Source organism: Marmota monax, unplaced genomic scaffold (genome assembly GCF_021218885.2).
Source record: "Marmota monax isolate L192 unplaced genomic scaffold, Marmota_monax_Labrador192_F-V1.1 WCK01_AAM20220418_F8-fsc00024, whole genome shotgun sequence".
In the NCBI taxonomy this organism is placed as follows: domain Eukaryota; kingdom Metazoa; phylum Chordata; class Mammalia; order Rodentia; family Sciuridae; genus Marmota; species Marmota monax.
The window spans coordinates 18,740,869-18,762,002 of NW_026695224.1; the positions used below are offsets into that span (position 1 = coordinate 18,740,869).

Sequence of the window (21,134 nt, forward strand, 5' to 3'; positions counted from 1 at the left end):
GTTACTTTTAAAACAGTGTTCACGATGTTGTTCCTTCATATAAACTTTAAAATCCTTTCTTCACATCTTATATACAGTTTTTCTTCTACAAGGACAATAATCCTTATCATGGCTATTGGCTTCTATGCTCCAGCCACATGGTCATCAATTCCTTCAACATACTAGCTTCCCTCCTACCACAGGGCCTGTGTGCCTGTTGCTTGGGATGAGAGACTTGCCCATAACAAATTCCCTTCTTTTTTACCTAATTAACTCTAGATAATCAGATCTCAGATGAAGAATCACCTTCTCCAAAGCCTTTCTGCTTCAAGTCCTGGTCAGATTTCTTTCTTAAAGGCTATCAAATATCCGATGTCCACCCCTTCATAACCCTATGTCAATTTATAGTAATATATAATCCCATTGGATAGATTATTCAATTACTGTCTATTCCTCTAATTAAGTTCTATGAGTACAAGGTTATATATTTTCTTATACTGTATCCCTAATATCTATCACATAATAGAAACTCAAAAATATTTTTTAAAATAAATGAATATAATTTTTATTAGGACTTAAATTTAAGAAACTAGTGTGATTATCACTTAAGTCCTACAAACTAAATTTGTTATGTTATATAAAGTAAGTGAATTATGTCTATTGCTGCTCTCTATATGTTCTCTTACATATAGGTTTGTATATGCTGAAAATACCTTGGTTATCACAACCAAATTATATACTCTGCTTTGCAAGTACAAGAGGAACCTGGAAGCTAATAGGGCTTGGCTTATTAAAGCATGTACAACTCCCCCTTTATAAACTTTGGTTGGTACCCTCTTATAGCAATAGTAAACTTACTAATTTTTTTGCAGTTGTGAAGTACAAAAGTGGCAGCTTTGTTTAGTTCCTCATTCTGAGATTCTGTTAAGGCTTGTATCATGAGTGGAAGCCCATTGTTTTTAAAAAGGTCATACTGATTTTCCTCTGGAAAATATATAAAAAATTAAAACAAGACAATTATTTTATCAAAAAACTAAATGCACAGATCATATTCCTTCTTTTGGTATCAGGGATTGAACCCAGGGTTGCTTAACCACTGAGCCACATTCCTAGCCGCCACCCCATCTTTTTTTACATTTGGAGGTAGGGTCTCATTAAGTTGCTTAGGGGCTCACTAAATTGTTGGGGCTGGCTTTGAACTTGTGACCCTTCTGCATTAACCTCCCAAGCTGCTGTGATTACAAGTGTGTGCCAAAATAGTTACAATTTTTAAAAGTAGATTAAAATCCAATTTTAAAAGTATTTTCAATTTAGGAAATAATTCGCTTATACAAAAAGCCTGACTCATGAGTGATGATTTCTGAAATGCAGCCACAGAGTAGTATCATACCTCAGAAAAGTAAACTGTCTTCATTTTGGATTAAAGAAAAGTAGAGTTGGTACTAATTACAGAGAGGCTAACAGAAAGAATAGAGAAATGGATAGAGAAGAAGAATGAGTAGAAAAAGCAAGAGGAGAAAGACAGAGAAGAGTAGAAAAGTGGAAAGGGGTAAGAGGAGGAAGATTTGAAGAGAGTGAGAGAAATAGAAGTGGATAGGGTTGGAAAGAAAGAATAGACTGGAGAGAGGATATTAATAATAGGATGAAAGTGGAGAAAGGGAGGAAAATGGAAGGGGAAGAAGAAAGGGAATAGACAGGATAGAGTAACAGGTAGCAGAAGAAAGAACCTGCAAAGGTTTTCAACAAGTAATATAGGGTCAAATTTGTGCAGCAATGTGAAAAGGGGACTGAAAATGGAGTTAGGGAAACTAGGTGTGGTATGCAGGCCTATAATCCCAGCTATCCCAGAGACTAAGGCAATAGGATCAAGTTCAAGGTGAGCCTGGGAAACTTAGCAAGACCCTATCTCAAAATAAAATTTAAAAGGGCTGGGGATATAGCTCAGTGGTATAGCGACTGGCATCAATCTCCAGTACTTAAAAAAAAAGAAGAAGAAAAGGAGCATAGGGAGGTAGCTACTGTGTGAAAGATGTTGAAGAGGTGCAGTCCTAAATTAGGAGGGTAGCACTACTGGTGATTTACGGAAAGAGATAAGAAGGGAAAAGAAAAGTAGAACCACAGGTCTCGGTGAATGACTGAATATAATGTCTGAAGGAAGATGAAGAACTAAAATGATTAGAGATCTTAATGACTGGGAGAAAGGCAATAATTTGTTTATTTTCCATATTTATATTTGTGGATTGAGCCCAGGACTTTGTGCATGCTAGGCAAGCATTCTATCACCAAGGTACATCCCAGTCCCTTTTATTTTTTAGTTTGAGACAGGGCCTCATTAAGTTGCTCAGATGCCTCAACTTCCTGGAATTATAAACCTATACCACCACCACACTCAGCAAAAGGCAATATTTTAAGCTTTTCCTATGACTAGTGGGGGGAAACACCAGTGTATTTCCACTGTTTTAATAGCACACTAGGCTGGGGATGTGGCTCAAGCGGTAGCGCGCTCGTCTGGCATGCGTGCGGCCCGGGTTCGATCCTCAGAACCACATATAAACAAAGATGTTGTGTCCGCCAAAAACTAAAAAATAAATATTAAAAAATTCTCTCTCTCTCTCAAAAAAACAGCACACTAATTCAATACTTACCACAATACTCTGTGCAATGACCAAGAGCAAGTATAATGCTAAATTTTTCTCCTGAATCCAGACTTTCATTGGACAGTAATGTCAAAAGTTTGGAAACGATGTGGTATTTGGATAGTACTATTCCAAAAGCAGCTATTAGTATAAAATAAGAGAAAAAAAAGTAAGTACAAACTTAAAACTTAGAAATATACATATGATACTTCTTTTTACATATGCTATGTTTTGAAGAGTTTATCCAGGAAGAATATTGTATCTATACAATATCTAAAATATATATAAATATCTAATATATATGTATAAATTTAGTTATACATATATCATATGTATACGTATAACTGAATTCACTGTAATAAGATGATGATTTGCTGTAATAGTCTTCATTAATCCTTCTAAAGCAAATTTTTTGAATAATGGTTTCTTCTTAATTATTCTGCATAATGTTGCATGTACATTCTGCTTTCCTAAAAGCTGAATATGCCCATTGTCACCTGACATATCGCCTCTTATGTTCATTGGACAATAAAGACAATCTCATCTAATCCTATCCTAACATTGAAATATTCTCTTAACTGACCAAAGTTCTAGTGATGTTAATGATGTAATGAAGCATATGTGAATCTGTACTGAAGAAATGACAAAATTCAAAAGTCTACTTAAGTTATACTTCTCTCATGGGAATTTTAATAAGGTTCACCCAGAGTCTAACAATACTGGTATAGACAAGAATGCTGGGAATTCCTTAAGGGACTATATTTTAATCCTTTTATCTCTTTGGAGCTCAAAATATACAGGCATTCAATAACTTCTTTTTAAAAGACCATCTACATTTTTTTGGTTCTCTCTGAATGACAATAGAGTTTCTTATTACAAAGCTATACAGAAATCATTCCTCAGTGGGTTTTGTGTGTGTGTTTGGTACTGGGAATTGAATTGTGGGGTGGTCTATCACTGAGTTATACCCTTATCCCTTTTTATTTTGAGACAGTGTCTTACTAAGTTGCTGAGGCTGGCTTCAAAATTGCAATTCTCTTGCCTCAGCCTTATGAGTAGCTGGGATTACAGGTTTGTGCTGCCACACCTAGCAATGCCTTGCTGTCTGTACAAATGAGAAGCAGTCATGTGTACAAGTCTGGCTCTTCTACTAGCTATGGAGTGTTGGGTAAGTCAGGCCAACTATTCATTAGAAAAAGGCATTCTTAATTCTTCATACAATTCTTAAAAATCTATAAATTGGGGGGCTGGGGTTGTGGCTCAGTGTAGAGCACCTGTCTAACATGTGTGAGGCACTGGTTCAATTCTCAGCACCACACATAAATAAATAAAGGTCCATCAACAGGGCTGGGGATGTGGCTCAAGCGGTAGTGCGCTTGCCTGGCATGCGTGCGGCCTGGGTTCGATCCTCAGCACCACATACAAACAAAGATGTTGTATCTGCCGAAAAACTAAAAAATAAATATTAAAAAATTCTCTCTCTTAAAAAAAAAAGGTCCATCAACAACTAATAAAATATTGTTTAAAAAACTATAAATTGAGTTTTCCATTCCTTATGTCACAAAAATGGCCCTTGATTTCTCATCTAAAATATTTAATGCTGATTTTTTTCAGTGAAATAAAGGTTTAGGAATGATAGGATCTTCTTTTTTGTTAATATTAGTTGTTGGACATTTATTTATTTATTTATATGAGGCGCTGAGAATCTAACCAAGTGCCTCAAATATGCCAGGCAACCACTGTACCACTGAGCCACAATCCTAGCCCAGGATCTTCTTTTGATTCTATCATTAGGCTTGAAGTCAGAGACCTATATGAATTCTTAGTGAAATTGTAATTTGCATGGGATAATAAAGTATTAGACTAGATAATTTCTAAGATTCCTTTCCACTTGTGAGAAGCTGGAAGCCTAATCCATGTTAGTGTTTAATCTCCCATTTCAACCCTCACCATGCTAAATTCTAACAAAATTTAACTGTAGAAAACTTACTAAGCATTTTTACTTACGATTATCAGCAATACATGCATCCACTGTCTTTGTCACCACCACTGCAAGTTTAGCACTGGAAAGAGCCTTGTGAGAATCAGATTCCAGTTGTACAAGAACTTGGGACAATACATCCAGTCCACCCACAGATATAAAGTATTTCTGAACATATGCTTAAGGAATAAAGTAGCAGAACTATTAATATCTTAAACAAAACATGTGGTTTCATTCAATTAATTTGTACAACATTAACTTGACTTTTCAAATACTTACTAAAAATTTCCAAGAATTAAACATCTAGTCTTTACCTGTGCATATACATAATCATATGATAAATTACTTATTTATGCAAGCACTTCACTTTGACATAGTACAAACACGTGTATTGTACAATATTGCTTTCTTCTGTGTAAAGTTTTTCATTTCATTTAGTAATAACTGTTGTATTTTGTAAGAAAGACATTATTAAACTATCCTTCAACGGTATTAAACAAGCCTTTCAATAGAGCTCTAAGGAACAGACTTAATAATTTAGCTTAGAATAAAAAATAGCAAGAGACCATTTTCTGAAATTCCAACATAACACAATTCCTTTGCAGATTGCTCAAATCTACAAAGGGCAAAGTATTTAACTGTTCCAAAACCATATCTCATCCATCTTATAAACAAAACTTTTTTAACTTCTTGGAGCATAAAACTATGTTACTGAGCTATAACAACTATTCTAGACAAAAGTTCAATGACACATACATATTTTTAAGTTTAAAGTCCATTTTTTCCCTGTTGCAAATGATTCTGAAGGGGAAATATCCCCGGGGGGGTTTATGGATTCAATAGTCTCCACAGCCCCTATCCCAAAAACAGACTTAAAACAAATGGATATAATTCTGTCACAAATCTTTTTTCCAGTTTAGCCTAGTTCCATAAAATAAAGCCAAGATGATTTAAAGCAAAAAATAATTTTTGTATTGTTTAATGTAATAGAATATTAATCTAAAAATATTACATCCAGAATTTTCTACATCTGAGAAAGAAACTCTAAGGAAATATTATTTAAGGACAAGCAAGCATTTTCAATATCATGGAGACTCCAAAACAGCTTAAAGAGTATTTTTTTTTTTTTTTGTACATGCATGTGCATGGCTTAAAGAGTATTTTTAACTTAAAAACTTTTTCAAAGAGTAAATTCTAGCCGGGTGCGGTGGTACATGCCTGAAATCCCAGTAATTCAGACGCTGAGTTAGGAGGATGACAAGTTTGAGGTCAGTGTCAGCAAATTAGTGAGGTTCTAAGCAACTAATGAAACTCTGTCTCAAAATAAAAAATAAAAAGGGCTGAGGATGTAGCTCAGTAGTAAAATATCCCTGGGTACAATTCCCTAGCACCAAATAAATAAATAAATAAATAAAAATTAAAAATAAAAAGAGCTGGGAATGAATGGAAGGAAGGAGGGAGGAAGGGAAGAAAGAGGGAAGGAAGGAGTTTCCCATCTCCCCACATCACTGCCCCTCCTCTTGTGCTAGGGATTAAACCCAGGGCCTAATGTATGATAGGCAAGGGTTCTACTACTGAGTTAAACTTTGAACTCTCCAAAAGGATGTATTAAGTATAGACACAACCATGGGTGTATGTGTGTATGTACGTATACGTGCATAGCCAGGGGCACTTTACCACCAGGGTGTAGCTGGGGGAGCTATACCCCCAGCCCTTTTTAATCTTTAAGACGGGGTCTCACTAAGTTGCCCAGGCTGGCCTAGAACTTGAGATCCTCCTGCCTCAACTTCCTAAATAGCTGAGATTACAGGCAAGTGCTACTGTACTCAGAAAAAAATGAAGTATTTTTAAATGCTTAGATGAAAACTGGCTCTCTATTGCCACAAAGGTGCTTATTTATAGCCTAAGTAACAAAAATTCAAGCTTATATGCAGAGGAACATTCTGCTTTATACTTGTATTCTGAATATTTCAAATTTCCTCTAATTTATATTTGTTTTTGTTTTTACAAGCTACTGGGGATTGAACCCAGGGCTTCACACATGATAGGCAAGTATTTCACCTCTGAGTACGTCATTAGCCCTAATTTATATTTCATACTAATTTTTTGAGAGTAATGAAGTCATATATTTATCAATCTTTTAAGCTGGCATTGAGAGAAAAAAGAAATGATAAGGTACCAAAGAAATAGGTTCCAATATTCAGAATTCTAGAAATATAGTCCTCTGAGTATTAAAACACCTGAATATAGACTGCATCAGCAATGTATAAAAGTTCTAATTGTTCCACATTTTCACCAATATTTAACATTGCCAATTTTTTTTTTTTACTTTTAGTCATGCTAGTGCATAGATAGTGGTAGTGCACATGGGTTATAGATTTCTCTAAAGATTAATGATCAAGTATCTTTTCAAGTGCTTATTTAACATACAATTTTTTTTTTAAGAAGCTACCTGTTCAAATCTTTTGCCCCCCCCCCCCCTTTTTTGTTACCTTTTATTTTGTGGTGCTAGAAATTGAATCCAGGGCCTTGCACAAGCTAAGCAAGGTTTCTACCACCTGCAACGTTTCTAAAATCACTATTAGTTCTAGTAGCTTTTTTGGATGTTCTATAGATAGTCATGTCATTTGTAAATAATAATAATAATAATAATAATAAATCTTATTCCTTTTCCAGCTCTAGTCCTTTTCTTCATTTTCTTCTCTTGTTGTATTAGACAAGACATATGGTAAAAAGTGAAATGAAGCGAGAGTGACCGTCCTTATCTTTTCTTTTTCCCCAGTCTCACAGAGTAAGTATTAAAGTCTTTTACCATTATACATGTTAGCTGTAGTATTGTGGAGAGGCCCCTTATCACAACAAGGAAACTCCCTTCTATTCCTAGTTTACCAAGAGGATTTGTCATGAATGTATATTGAATTATGGCAAATCTTTTCTATTGAGATTGTTCTATAGTTCTTTTTTTTTTTTTCCTGTGAATGCAGTAAATTTTCTGTTAAACCAATCTTGCACTCCTGGGACATGTGTCATTTGGTCATAATATATTATCCTTTCTCTTTATTCCTACATTTGATTCATTAACATCTTGTTAAGAATTTTCACACCTCTGTTCATAAGGCAGTCTGGCCTACAGTTTCCTTATAATGCTTTTTGGCAGTTTTGGTATGGGTATAATGTTGGCCTTACAGAATATTTTGGGAAGTGTTTCTTCCATTTCTATTTCTGGGAATAATTTATATACAATGTTTTGTTTTCTTGAAATGCTTGGTAGGCTTCACCAGTAAAATCATCAGGGTATGGATTTCCCTCTGTGTTAAGGTTTTAAACTACAAATTCTATTTCTTTCATAGACATAAGAATATTCAAGTTATCTATTTCTTTTGAGTGAACTTTGGTAGGTTGTATCTTTCAAAGAATTTGTCTAATTCATTTAAGTCATCAATTTATTTGACATAAAGTTGTTCTACTATTCCTTTATTATTCTTTTAATATCTGTTATGGTCATGTGACCTCTCATACCACCACTGACAATTGGGGCCTTTAATTACCAGATATTTGGGGCTTTTCTAGATGTTGATTTTTATTCATTACTAATTTAATTCCATGTGGCCAAAAATACACATTTTCTGTTTTTAGATTTACCACCTAGTTGCTCTGTTTTATGAGGCTATGTGGTGAGATTCACACACACACACACACAAAAAAAACAACACTTTTTGTCACCATCTTCTAAATATCCTCCCCAAAATATCTACTTTTTTAAAAAATATATTTTAATTGTTGATGTACCTTTATTTTTTTATTTATTTATATGTAGTGCTGAGGATCGAACTCAGTGCTTCACTGAGCCCCAGCCCCAGTCCCAAAATATCTACTTTTAAGACAGTTTTATCTTCAAAACTCTAAATGCTTCCAAAATGACCCATATTACTAGAATAAAATCAACTCAATTCTATTAACAATATTTTTGTTATGCTTTGAAACATGTTTCTTCAAGAATGACCTAGAGAATAATAAACACTTACTGTTATTTGCAAGAGTAAGTCCAATAAATGAGCAAATAGGGCGAATTATCTCAGGTTTCATGCAATTTGTTAGCCATTCATTAGCATGTGAAAAAAGTGAACAGCAAAACATTTGATTCTCATCTGAAAGAAGACAATCAGTTTTTATTTGACATTTGAAAAATACCAGTTTTCATTACTGTCTTTATATTTAAATATTTGAGATAATTACCATTTTGAGGATTGTTGACACAGACACACAGAGTACTACATACTGAAGACCATAACTGATAACTCTGGAAAACATTTTTATCTGACAAATTCAACTCATATTTTGAAAGAACTGTCCTGTTAGGTTAAAAAGAAAAGTAAATTAATATAAATAGGTTAAGGTCTTAAGCAATGAATAACGATAAAAAAAATTCTATTTGCTTACCTGAATAATTGTGACAGAACTGTAATACAACCTGTTTCTCTCACAAGTGTTTGTCCACTCTCTTAAAAAAAAAAAAAGTCATGTATTACATAAATATGACTTTTTTGGGGGGAGGGATACTGGAGAGTGAATTCAGGGGCAATTAACCACTAACCCACATCCCAGGCCCCTCCCCCTTTTTTTGGGGTGGTGCTGGGGATTGAACCCAGGGCCTTATGCATGCAAGGCAAGCACTCTACCAACTGAACTACATCCCCAGTCCCCCATGCCCTTTTTAATTTTTTATTTTGAGACAAGGTATTTCTAACTTGCTTAGGGCCTTGCTAAGTTGCTGGGGTTGGCTTTGAACTTGCATCCTCCTGCCTCAGCCTCCTGAGTTGCTGGGATTACAGGCATGCATCACCATGTCTGGCTGAATATATCATTACAAAATATAACAGAATTATAGTAGATAAAAATTTATAACTAACATCATTATGGCAAAGACACTATTTATACTTAGAGATTGACAACATTCAAATTTCCTCTAAAAATCATAAAACACTGATTTTGCATCATGGTTCTCTGTTATAGTACTAAAATATGCTCCAAAGTAGAAAAAAATAAATTCAGTCTTTTATAAGTTTTACAAAAAAACAAAGATAAAATCTAGAAGTACGTTAAATGACCATAAAATGCTTGACAAATTGAAGAACTAAATAAAGCAATGTTAAAAAAAAAAAAAAATAACACTGAGGGGCTGGGGTTGTGGCTCAGTGGTAGAGGGCTCAAGTGCCTGGCAAGTGTGAGGCCCTGGGTTCAATCCTCAGCACCACATAAAAATGAATAAATAAAATAAAGGTATTGTGTCCATCTACAATTTTAAAAAAAAGTAATAATAATAATAACACTGAACAATAGATGTATTAGAACATTCTACATTCTATTTGCAACTTTTCTATAAATCTAATATTATCCTAAAATAAAAACCATTGCTGGCTGATACAGTAAACTCTGTAACTAATTCGTCAATTCAGTTAAAAAAAAAATCAATCAATTAAATTCATTAAAGGCTATGCTTTTTCTTGTAAAAGTTATTATATCTTGAGCTGGGGTTGGGGTTGGGGTTGTGGCTCAGTGGTTGAGTGCTTGCCTAGCATGTGCAAGGCCCTGGGTTAGATCCTCAGCACCACATAAAAATAAATAAAATAAAGGTATTGTGTCCAACTACAACTAAAAAATAAATATATTTTTTAAAAAGTTATATCTCAAATGTTCAATAGTACAAATCACTTTCTATTTATGAAAATTAACATCAAATGATAAAAATGTATTCTATTAATTCCTTTTTCTTTAAGCTAGTATTTCTCAGAAGTTAATGAGATTTAAAAAAGACACTGATATAAGGAGTAGAATAAAAAGATTAACAACGATTATTCCAATTTATTATTTAAAAGGTTTCTAAACATTCATAAAAGAATATACTTACTATTGTTTGAAACCAGACCCAAAATAACATATACAGACATTCTTTTCAAATTTGTGTTTGAATCATCATTAGACAAGAATAAAGTTAGGTCTTCAAATAATTCTGAAGTACACAAAGTTTGCTGACAGTAAACTGAAATATAAAATATAATTTTAATTTCAATTAATTAGTGAGAACTAGTTTTAAAGAATGCTGAACAAAATACAAAGCTGCCAAACTGTGAGAGGTTCTTCACCTGAACTCATTTGATACTTATTAGAAATACAACAAAATTCCTGACAAACTGATATATCATACTTAAGTATCACACTTTAGAACAGTAGTATCTTAACCAAAAGTGGGCTCTAGGCTCCAAACATGTATTAATATCCTTTACAGTTTTCAGTAAAAACCGAAATAAAAAAATTGAATAAAATCAGACAAAAACTTAAGAGGATAAATAACTAAACAAACCAAGAAAAACAATTTAAGAAAATTCAGAAACTTGCTCTGGGGCTGGGGTTGTAGCTCAATGGTAGAGCACTTGCCTAGCACCTGTGAGGCACTGGGTTCAATCATCGGCACCACATAAAAATAAATAAATAAAGAAGAGTTATACCCAAAGAATACAAGATGGTTGTGAACTATCTACATCTTTTGATTTAAATACCTGGATAAAGCTAATCAAACATGTAAAACAGAAATTTAATTCTACAATTACTTTTTGGTAAAATATATCTTTAAAGATAATAAATAAAATTTTACATATTACCATTTTTTTCTGCAACTGCTCCTAATGTATATAAAGCTGCTTCTTTTACCATGCTATGCTCACTTGACTTTGCAAGATTTTTTACAAACATCAAACCACCAATTTCCCGAAAATAAACACCTGCATTACCTGTTGGGTATAAACAAAACAAAATAGAAATGATATTTATTTCCATTATTCTGTTGAGAATTTAAAAAACATTTGAAGAAAGTAATATAACATACAGAGTAAGAGTAGAAGAGAAAAAACATGCATATTTGATATCACAGTACTATGTAACTAGAATCAGATAAAATTCATTATAATATCTTACTGTTTTGTTGACAAATTGAATGAATAGTGACCAAAGCTTCTTTTTGTGAAAATGGATTGTCCATTTGATACTTTAGACATTCCAATAATAAGTTCAGGTCAGTCTTCATTTCTAAAAAAGAAAAATTTGATTAACTTGAACTAAATTTTTCTTTCAAAGACTAATGATTCAATTGCATTTTCCCATTACATATCTTTGGAATGTTTAACTTTTGACGTACGTGTGTGTGTGTGTGTGTGTATGGTGCTAGGGACTAAACCCAGGCTCCACTCAAGCTTGGCAAGAGCTCTATCAACTGAAGCGAAATCCTCAGCCCTAGAATGTTTGATTTTTAAAATAATAAGCATTTATTACTTTTATAAGCTAACAAACAAAAAATGTATAAAAAGAAAGACATTCTTTAAGTAAAAGCACTTAAAATGAACTTCTTCTAGTTCTTTGGTTTTACCCTAACATGGTATACAGAAATAGAATGTACAAATATTGTTCTCTTCAAGTAAAGCTACAGTGGTTTAAAAATCTGCCATTTAGAAATGAACAGAATGAAAATGAAAACATATAAACATTTGTAGGATGCTACTGAAGCAGTATTTATTTATTTATTTATTTATTTTTTAAAGAGAGAGAGAGAGAGATAGTTTTCAGCAGACACAACATCTTTGTTTTGTATGTGGTGCTGAGGATTGAACCCGGGCGGCACGCATGCCAGGCGAGCACGCTACCACTTGAGCCACATCTCCAGCCCCTGAAGCAGTATTTATAAGGAAATTTATAGCATCTATAGATTTACCTATATATTTATATTATCTATAAATTAGTAATTTATAAATACCTATGTTATAAAAGAAGGGTCTTAAATCAGAAACCTCAGCTTTCACCTTAAAAAACTAGAAAAACCCAAAATAATCAAGGAAATTATAAAATGAAAGGAGAAATGAGTAAAGTAGAAAACCAATAGAGAGGGTCCTTTGAGAAGAACAATAAGATAAATTTCTAGCCAGACTAATTAGGAAAAAGAGTACAGACTCAAATTACCACTATCAAGAATGAAAGAACCAGGGCTAGGATTGTGGCTCACCAGTAGAGTGCTTGCCTAGCACATGCAAGGCCCTGGGTTCGATCCTCAGCACCACATGAAAATACATAAATAAAATAAAGGCATTGTGTCCAACCACAACTAAAAGATATTTAAAAAAAGAATGAAAGACCCAAGATAGGTGCCCTTCAACAGATGAATAGCTAAAGAAAATGTAATATAAATACACAATGGAATATTACTCAGACATAAAGAAGAATGAAATTATGGCATTTGCCAGTATTGGGTAAACTGGAAACATGCTGAGTGAAATAAGCCAGTCCCAAAAAACCACACGCCAAATGTTCTCTTTGATTTGTGGATGCTAACACACAATAAAGTAGGTGGAGGAAAGAACAGAAGTTCATTGAATTAGATAAAGAAGAATGAAGGGAAGGGCAGGAGGATGGGAAGAGGAAAAACAATAGAATGAATCAGACATAACTTTCTTATGTTTATATATGAATACATGATAGTGAAACTCCACATCACCTACAACCACTAGAATGAGATCCTAATTAGAATAAGTTATACTCCATGTGTGTATAATATGTCAAAATATACTCTACTGTCATGTAAAAAAAAGAACAAATTCAAAAAATAAATTTTGTTGAACCAAAAAAAAAAAAGAATGAAAGAGATGGCTTTACCATAGATTCTATAGATATTCCAAAGATAATAAGGGAGTAGAGAGTATTATGTTTAACTTCATATCTATACAGTCCATGACTTAGGTGAAATACACAAATTGCTTAAAAAGTGAAATACACAAATTGCTTAAAAGATATAAAATCACCAAAACTCACTCAAGAGAAAACAGATAACCTGAATAGGCCTACATCTATGAAAGCTGAAATCATAGTTTAAAACCTTTTCATAAAGAAAACACCAGGTTCAGATGGTTTCATTTGTAAATTCCACCAAACATTTAAGGAAGAAATAATACCAATTCTATACAAGCTTTTTCAAAAGTTTGAGAGAAGGAATACTTCTCAATTTATTCTTTGAAACTGGCATTACCCTTATACCAAAACTAAAACCACTAGAAAGAGAACTACAGCCCAATATCCCTCATGAGCATATATGCAAAAAGTCTAAACAATTTTAGCAAACTAAATCCAGAATGACCAAGTGGGCTTATCCCAGATGGAGGGTTGATTTAAGATTTGAAAAAAAAGATCAAACAATATAATATAATAAAAACCTTTTGGTCATCTCAATAGATGTATAATAACATTTGATAAAATCCAACATTCATTTTTGATTAAAAAAAACTGTCAGCAATCTTGGAATAGAAGGGAACTTCTTCAACCCTGGCAGTTATGAATTCAAAATGAAACAAAACCCTAGCATCATACTTAACAGGGAATACTATCTAAGGCCAAGAACAAGACAGATTTGTTTAGTTTTAGCATCATACTAGAGTCTAGCTAGTGCCATCAGTTAAGAAAAAAAGAAATAAAAGGTATATCTCCCAAAAAAGGAGATGTAGCCAGGCATGGTGGCATACAATCCCAGTGATTATGGCGTCTGAGACAGGAAGATTACAAAGTTGGAGGCCAACCTCAGCAACTTAGCAAGGCCCTAATAAACTGAGTGACAACCTCTTACAAAATAAAAAATAAAAATGGCTGGGGATGTAGCTCAGTGTTAAAGTATGCCTGGGTTCAATTACAAATACCAATAAATAAATAATTAAACAAACAAACAAACATACATACTTAAAAAAAGCAGATATATGTCCATACAAATCTCATGGCACCATTATATGGAATAGCCAAAAAAAAAAAAAAAAAAAACAGATCAACTAGAATATCTATCAGCAGATGAATGGATAAACAACTCATGGTATAACCACACAATGGAATTAACTACTGTTAACATGAAATAAGGATGAACCTCAAAATAATTATGCTGAGAGAAAAAACACATTATATGATTCCATGTATTGAAAAAGCACAAACTCATATAAAGTAACAGAAAACAGACTGGTGGTTGCTTGGGAAAAGAGAGCCTAAGAAGGGACATAGGGAGGGATTACTAAAGCTCATTGGAGGATATATTCACCATCTTGAATATGCTGATGTTTGCATGGTTATACATGTGTCAAAACTAATCAATGTGTACACTTTGTTATAACTAAACAGCAAATAATACTATAGTCCTTAAACAATTTCTTCTCTTTAAGGATTTAAATACAATTATATATAGGCTCTGGCATAATTCCTGAATTAACATTCAAAGTTCTGAAAGATATAGAATGAAGGGAGGACATAAAAATACAGAGAAACATACTAAAAATTAACTAATTTCTATTATCAATCAATATTTAGTCTTCCTCTTGAAAGAAATCCAGCTGGCAATTTGTTTCAATGGAATAGTTTGTCACGTAGTTTGTTAGTGAAAAAACCATAGCACAAGCTGGGTGGGCTGGCACATGCCTATAATCCAGTAATTTAGGAGGTTGAGACAATAGGACTGAAAGCTTAGAGCATCCTGGGCAACTTGTCTCAAAATAAAATATAAAAAGGGCTGTGAGTGTAGCTCAGTGGAAAAGTCCCTAGTGCCATCAAAGAAAAACATAGTACAAAGTCTATCACCAAGTTTTCTTTTGGGAATGGAAAGTATTTAGTGATCATTTTATATATTAACAAAAACTACACGATGGTAAGTTTTTATGGATATCAATAAGTTACATCAACAACGTGTTGATGGGACATGTGAATTTCAATTCTAGACACAAGGTGGGGTGCGAGAAACAACTTCCTTATGTACTCCTCCACTCTTTCATACTTCCATCTCATTTTAAAATCTCCTATCATACGCCTTCCCTTCCCAGTAAAAGCAACTGGGAAGGGAAGTCCCAGTTGACTGGGACTTGATAGATATATAATGACATCTATATCTATCATATTTCATTTTGGATTTATCTTCTCTAGGCTGAGCAACCAAGTTCCTTCAATAATTCCTGAAGAAAACAAGCAAACAAAAACTGAAGCGCATATAATACCAAAAGCACAAGTAATAAAAGAAAATTTGATTAAAAATGGAAAACTTTTGAGCTTCAAAAGATACCATCCAGAATGTGAACAGATAATCCAGTCTGGAAGAAGAGACCTCCCAATCAGATACCCAATAAAAGGCGTATGTTCAGAATACATAGAGAACTCTTAAAAATTCAATAACAAAAAGGCAATTTAAAAGTGTGTGAAGGATTTGAAAATACATTTCTCCAAATATAAGTTAATAATAAGTAAGACACCCAACATTGTTAACTATTAGGGAAATGCAAACCAAAATCACAATTAGATACAATTCACAATGTTAATAAATGAATGACCAATGGGAACTGATGGATAAATACCCTTCACCCTTTAGCTGGGATGAGTTAGGCACACAACTCGTAGAATTTCCTAGTGGAGTTTTGCTCCAGAACCCATGATAATGTACTCTTCTGTCTGCCTTCCCTTTTCTATCTCATTTTGCAGCCAGTGTTTCCTGAGATTCTTTTTGCAAAAAAAGTACTTACACTCAAATCCTTGTCTAAAAGGTCTACTTCTGGGGGCAACCAAGTTAAGTCATAAAATGAAAGAGTGAGATATGGAACTGAGGTTGGAGGGTTGACAAATGAAGTTTGATAAGTAGTCTGAGAAAGGCATTGCCAACAATTAACTCCTATTTCTCCAGATTGTTTAATTTCTTTTTTTCTGGAATCTCCATTCTCTCTTCAAAAATTCTTTGTCTCTACGACCTGGTAAGACTTCCTTGACAAGCTTGGCACTGTGGTACAAGTCTATAATCCCACTTGCTTGGGAGGATGAGTCAGGAGGATCCCTTGAGTCCAGAAGTTTGAGGCCTGTCTAGGCAATACAGTATAACACACACACACACACACACACACACACACACACAAAGGAGTTTGGGGAGTACAGCTCAGCGGTATAGCATTTACCTAGCAAATACAAGGTCCTGGTTTCTATCCCCCCCGACACTAACAAAAAAAAAAAAAAAAGAGAGACTCCCTTCACATTTTAACCTCCAACTACTACTATATATCTTAAGTTTTTAAAAAGAATAAGCTATTCAATACTGTCTTCACATCTTCATTTCCCACACAGACCTAAATATACTCCACTCTAATATATATATTCTAAATATACTGAACTTTATCAAATGTATTGTTAATAAAACTAACAACATCCTAAATTCAAAATCCAGGGGATAATTCAGTTCTCATCTGTGACATCTGACACTAATGATCTTAAGCAATCTTTTTCATGAAGCATTCTCCTAAGACTGATTTTCAAGACATCAAATTCTTGACTCTTTCTTTCCCCCTTTCTGAAATGTCTCTCTTTTTTGAGGGTCCTTTTCTTAAGCTAAAACCATGGGATAGCATGCATTAGGGAATGTTATTCCCCATACTTTATTATTATTATTTCCTCTGTGGTTAACCCCCTCCATGTCTAGGGATTCTGTTTCCATCTTTCCAAGAATAATACTGACATCTACACCTCCAGGCATACTTTAACAGTGGTCCTCTCAGGTTCCCACTGTTATATACTTTTATATACTATCATTAAATCAACTATCATTCGGCATTCAGAACATTATTCTCCATTGTCAGTTTCCTGAAGGCAGGAATAATGTGAGAACCAGAGAAGGTGCTCAATATTTCTGTAAATTGCTGAATGACTCATTTCCTGGATCCAGTCAGATAATCTGAAGTATATCCCACAAATATATTATAGAACTGACTGCAGATATGATTCATGAATTTCTCACCTTGTATTTTCTTTGTATCCTCACTTTCCATGTTTGTCTGTATTCTTTTTCCTTATATTACATCTGTAAAGTAGAGGAATTTTCTCAATTTAAATCCATTTTAAAGAATGCCAGAAATATAAATGTAAAGGAAGTAGGCAAAAACAGTTTTCCTGAAGCCAGAAAACCAGGGATTTAATCTTCAATTTAATAGATGTATGATACTGGGCACATTGCTTAAATTCTCCGAGATTCAGTTTCCTTACCTATAAAATAGGACTGATATTTCTACTGTATGGAGTTGTTACTAGAATTAAATTTGAAAACATACATAAACACATCTAGTGTTCTGAAGCACCATAGGCACCCAACAAATTTTATTAAACAAATGACTGACTGATTAAACCTAACTAGTCCTTCTTGGGTCCTATTTCCTTATTTTCTTTCCTGTAAATCTCCATCCCAATTTCAGTTGAAAATCCTTCCAGGAATCAGAGGTTTAAAACACAGATCCAGGATACTCTCTTTAGATCTCCATTTTTCTTCACAAGCTAAGTTTAATAATATAAAACATTTTTTTTCGTGGCTGGGGTTGTGGCTCAGGAGTGGAGTCCTTGCCTCGCACATGTGAGGCACTGGGTTCGAGCCTCAGCACCACATAAAAATAAATAAACAAAATAAAGGTATTGTGTCCATCTGCAACTAAAAATATATATATTTTTTAAAAAAACATTTTTTCACTGGAAATGATGGCACATGCCTGTAATCCCAGGGACTCAGGAGGCTGAGAAAGGAGGATCACAAGTTCAAGGACAGCCTCAGCAATTTATCAAGGCCCTAAGCAACTTAGCAAGACACTGACTCAAAATTAAAAAAAAAAAAAAAAAAAAAAAGGAGGGGCAATGCCGGGGATGTGGCTCAGTGGTTAAGTACTCCTGGGTTCAGTGCCTGGAAATAAGAAAAGAAAAAATACTAAACATTTTTCCAACAACACATGTATTTTCAGCATGGTATTCTACCACTATGCTTAAATTTTGTATATATCATTTGTTAGAAGAATTTATTTAATTAATTTATTTATTTTGGAACTAGGGATCAAACCTAGGGCTATTTTACCATGAGCTACATCCCAGGTCTGACCGTCTGTCTATCTATCTATCTATCTATCTAGACAGGATCTCGATAAGTTGCTGAGGCTGGCCTCAAGCTTTCAATCCTCCTGCCTCAGGCTCTAAAGTCACTGGGATTACAGGTGTGTACCCAGGAAGAAGTTTTAAAATAATTAGCAACTCTGATATGGCATTTTACATGTTCTACTTTAGAATGCTAAATTAATTATTTCAAAAACAGAGTTCAATGAATTTAAAACAACAAATCAGGACTTATGGAATTCAAGTTCTTGTTTACTCCAATATGTTGTCAAAGAAAGATACCCAATAATCCTTTTTATTTTTCATTCTTACTCTCAAAATGAAAATAAAATTCCTAAGCAAAAAAAAAAAGTTTAAAAAATAACAAATGTGAGAATCTTTTATAAACTAGTGTAAAATTTATACTAGTTTTGCTATTTCTAACTTCTTATCACATTAAAATAGAAATGGTGTATGTTCAGCAGTACAGTGCTTGCCCAGCATGTGAGAGGCACTGGATTTGATCCTCAACAACACATCTAAATAAATAAATAAACAAATGTGTCCATCTACAACTAAAAAAAAGAAATGATTATTACACTAGTACATCTTCAGGATGAGACATTGACATTTACTAGAAAATTCTAATAGCTAGGAAAAACACTTAAGTTACAAAGTTAACAAGAACAAAAAACACTTACAAATTATGGTATAAAAGGCAAAATAAGATTGAATAAACAGAAATATATTAACAGTTGTCTTAGGGTGGTTCTATTGTATTTTATTCTACTATTTCCTATTTTTCTACTTATTTATAATATAATGGCTTATAATATTCAGTACATATCTACTGTAGGCCAGGCTCTAGGTTCTTTACACTACATTAATATTATATTATTAGTCTTTGCAAAAATTTTTATGAAGGCGCCATATTGATGAAGATAGATGACAAAAGGTTAAATGATTTGCCCAAGTTCAAACAGCTAGGGGTTGGAATGGGAATCAAGAAGATCTGAAGCCCGTAGATTTTATCCTTTATTAGACTGACTCATACAGATTTTTTACCATTGAGCAAACTGGCTAACATTTGGAAAAAAGATTTTAAAAACTGTTATAAATGGACAACTGTATCATATAATGGTGTTTTTATTTTGTGGGGGAGCTTAAGAACTATCTCCTCATTTTAATTAGTCTAACCTACGGCCCCCTCTCTCACACTCCCCCCGCCCACGTTATTGAATCCAGGGTGATCTACCACGGAGTTACACCTATGCCCAGCCCCTTTCACTTAACTTACAAAATGTTAGATCAAAAACTTTTTTGGAACTTACATATTATCCCAAATTATCAGAAAAGAAAAATGACATTTTTTCCGCGCATAAGGCTGGCAGAGAGGGCTGAAAATCCTGCCACTAATTGCCATCATTAACAGTGGCTGCTTAGCTTTGACTCACACCTGGCGGAAAACGATCTCTTAATGGAGAGGCTAGGAGGAAGGGCAAACATGCAACATGAAACAGGAATTTTCTGTTAGAACAGTTCAAATGGTTTGTGAAATAACAATCGTTCAGGTCCCAGGAAACGCGCTTAGGGATCAATTGGCCCCACAATATTAACGGTAGATGGTTGCACGACCCCTCGCCGCCTCACCCAGCTAACACCGGGAATCTTTTCAGAAGGGATCCTAACCACCCTGCTTCCTCAAATGCCATTCAATGATACCGCGGCCTGGCTCACCTGAGGAGCCGAGGGTTCCTTCTGAAGAGCACAGGCGGTCCCCGGGGTTCTTCTCCACCAGGCTCCTGGTGAAGAGCAGGCGCAGTCAGAGGGCGGCCTAGCCGAGCACCCGGCCCACCTACCGCCGGCGCCGCTACGGCCTCGGGCACGCGGCCTCGCCCTGGGTCTGAGCCGCTATCTCACCAGCCACTACCACCTGGGAGGCACCTGGCGCTGCGCGTGACAGACGCCTAACTAAGGGAAACAAGGCAAGGATCTCTCCCACCAGGAGCTGCGGGGGCTGCAGAAGGGTCTGAGTGCCTGCTCTGGAAGGCACCGCCTCAGCTCAACGCCTCGCGGTGGGCCGGTAAGTAAAGACCCTCGGGGGAGTGTAGCATCCCAGGCACACTGAGGGCAGAACTGGGCAGCCAGTCTTCCACAGGAGGTAATGGACGGGACCCCAGGCTGGAATAAAACGACCCCAACGCGTGGGAACGCAGTCCGCAGGCTTTACCCTCAGTTTGAAGAGCATAGGATGCCTTGAGCTCGCCTAAGCGCTGCCTTGACTGAGTTTCCCGCTCAAGGGCCAGATTCACTTCCGCTGGTGGGACTTCCGGCAGGAACGCCTATCCTCACGCGGAGCCTTGCCTCCCCTAGTCCCTGACGTTCTTAAGAACAGGAGGAACCAATGTGTGGTCATCAAGAGTTTGGATGGAGGAAAATCACAATTAGGGGGGATGTCCTGTCCCCTAATCTCACCGCCTCCAGGTTTTATGGTTTCCTTTATCCGGAAGGGCGTTTGCCCCCGAAAAGAGTGGGCTTGGATTGACGAGGCCTGGGCCATCGCTGGGTTCGCACGCAAGTATTGCGCATGCACAGGC

General features: G+C 35.0%; 1 protein-coding gene across 1 annotated transcript in view; it reads right to left on the reverse strand.

Annotated features, from left to right (window-relative positions):
• Positions 1–17,459, reverse strand: part of Terb1 (telomere repeat binding bouquet formation protein 1) — a 36,531-nt gene extending 19,072 nt beyond the window's left edge. Inside the window, exons 1-10 of the mRNA XM_046434561.1 lie at positions 17,429–17,459; positions 11,569–11,679; positions 11,256–11,384; positions 10,505–10,636; positions 9,037–9,097; positions 8,833–8,948; positions 8,622–8,744; positions 4,623–4,775; positions 2,625–2,756; positions 838–963 (exon numbers count right to left, since the gene is read on the reverse strand). Of these exons, the coding sequence (XP_046290517.1) occupies positions 838–963; positions 2,625–2,756; positions 4,623–4,775; positions 8,622–8,744; positions 8,833–8,948; positions 9,037–9,097; positions 10,505–10,636; positions 11,256–11,384; positions 11,569–11,679; positions 17,429–17,459 (1,114 nt within the window). The remainder of the gene's footprint in view (positions 1–837; positions 964–2,624; positions 2,757–4,622; positions 4,776–8,621; positions 8,745–8,832; positions 8,949–9,036; positions 9,098–10,504; positions 10,637–11,255; positions 11,385–11,568; positions 11,680–17,428) is intronic.
• Between the last annotated feature and the right edge of the window lie 3,675 nt (positions 17,460–21,134).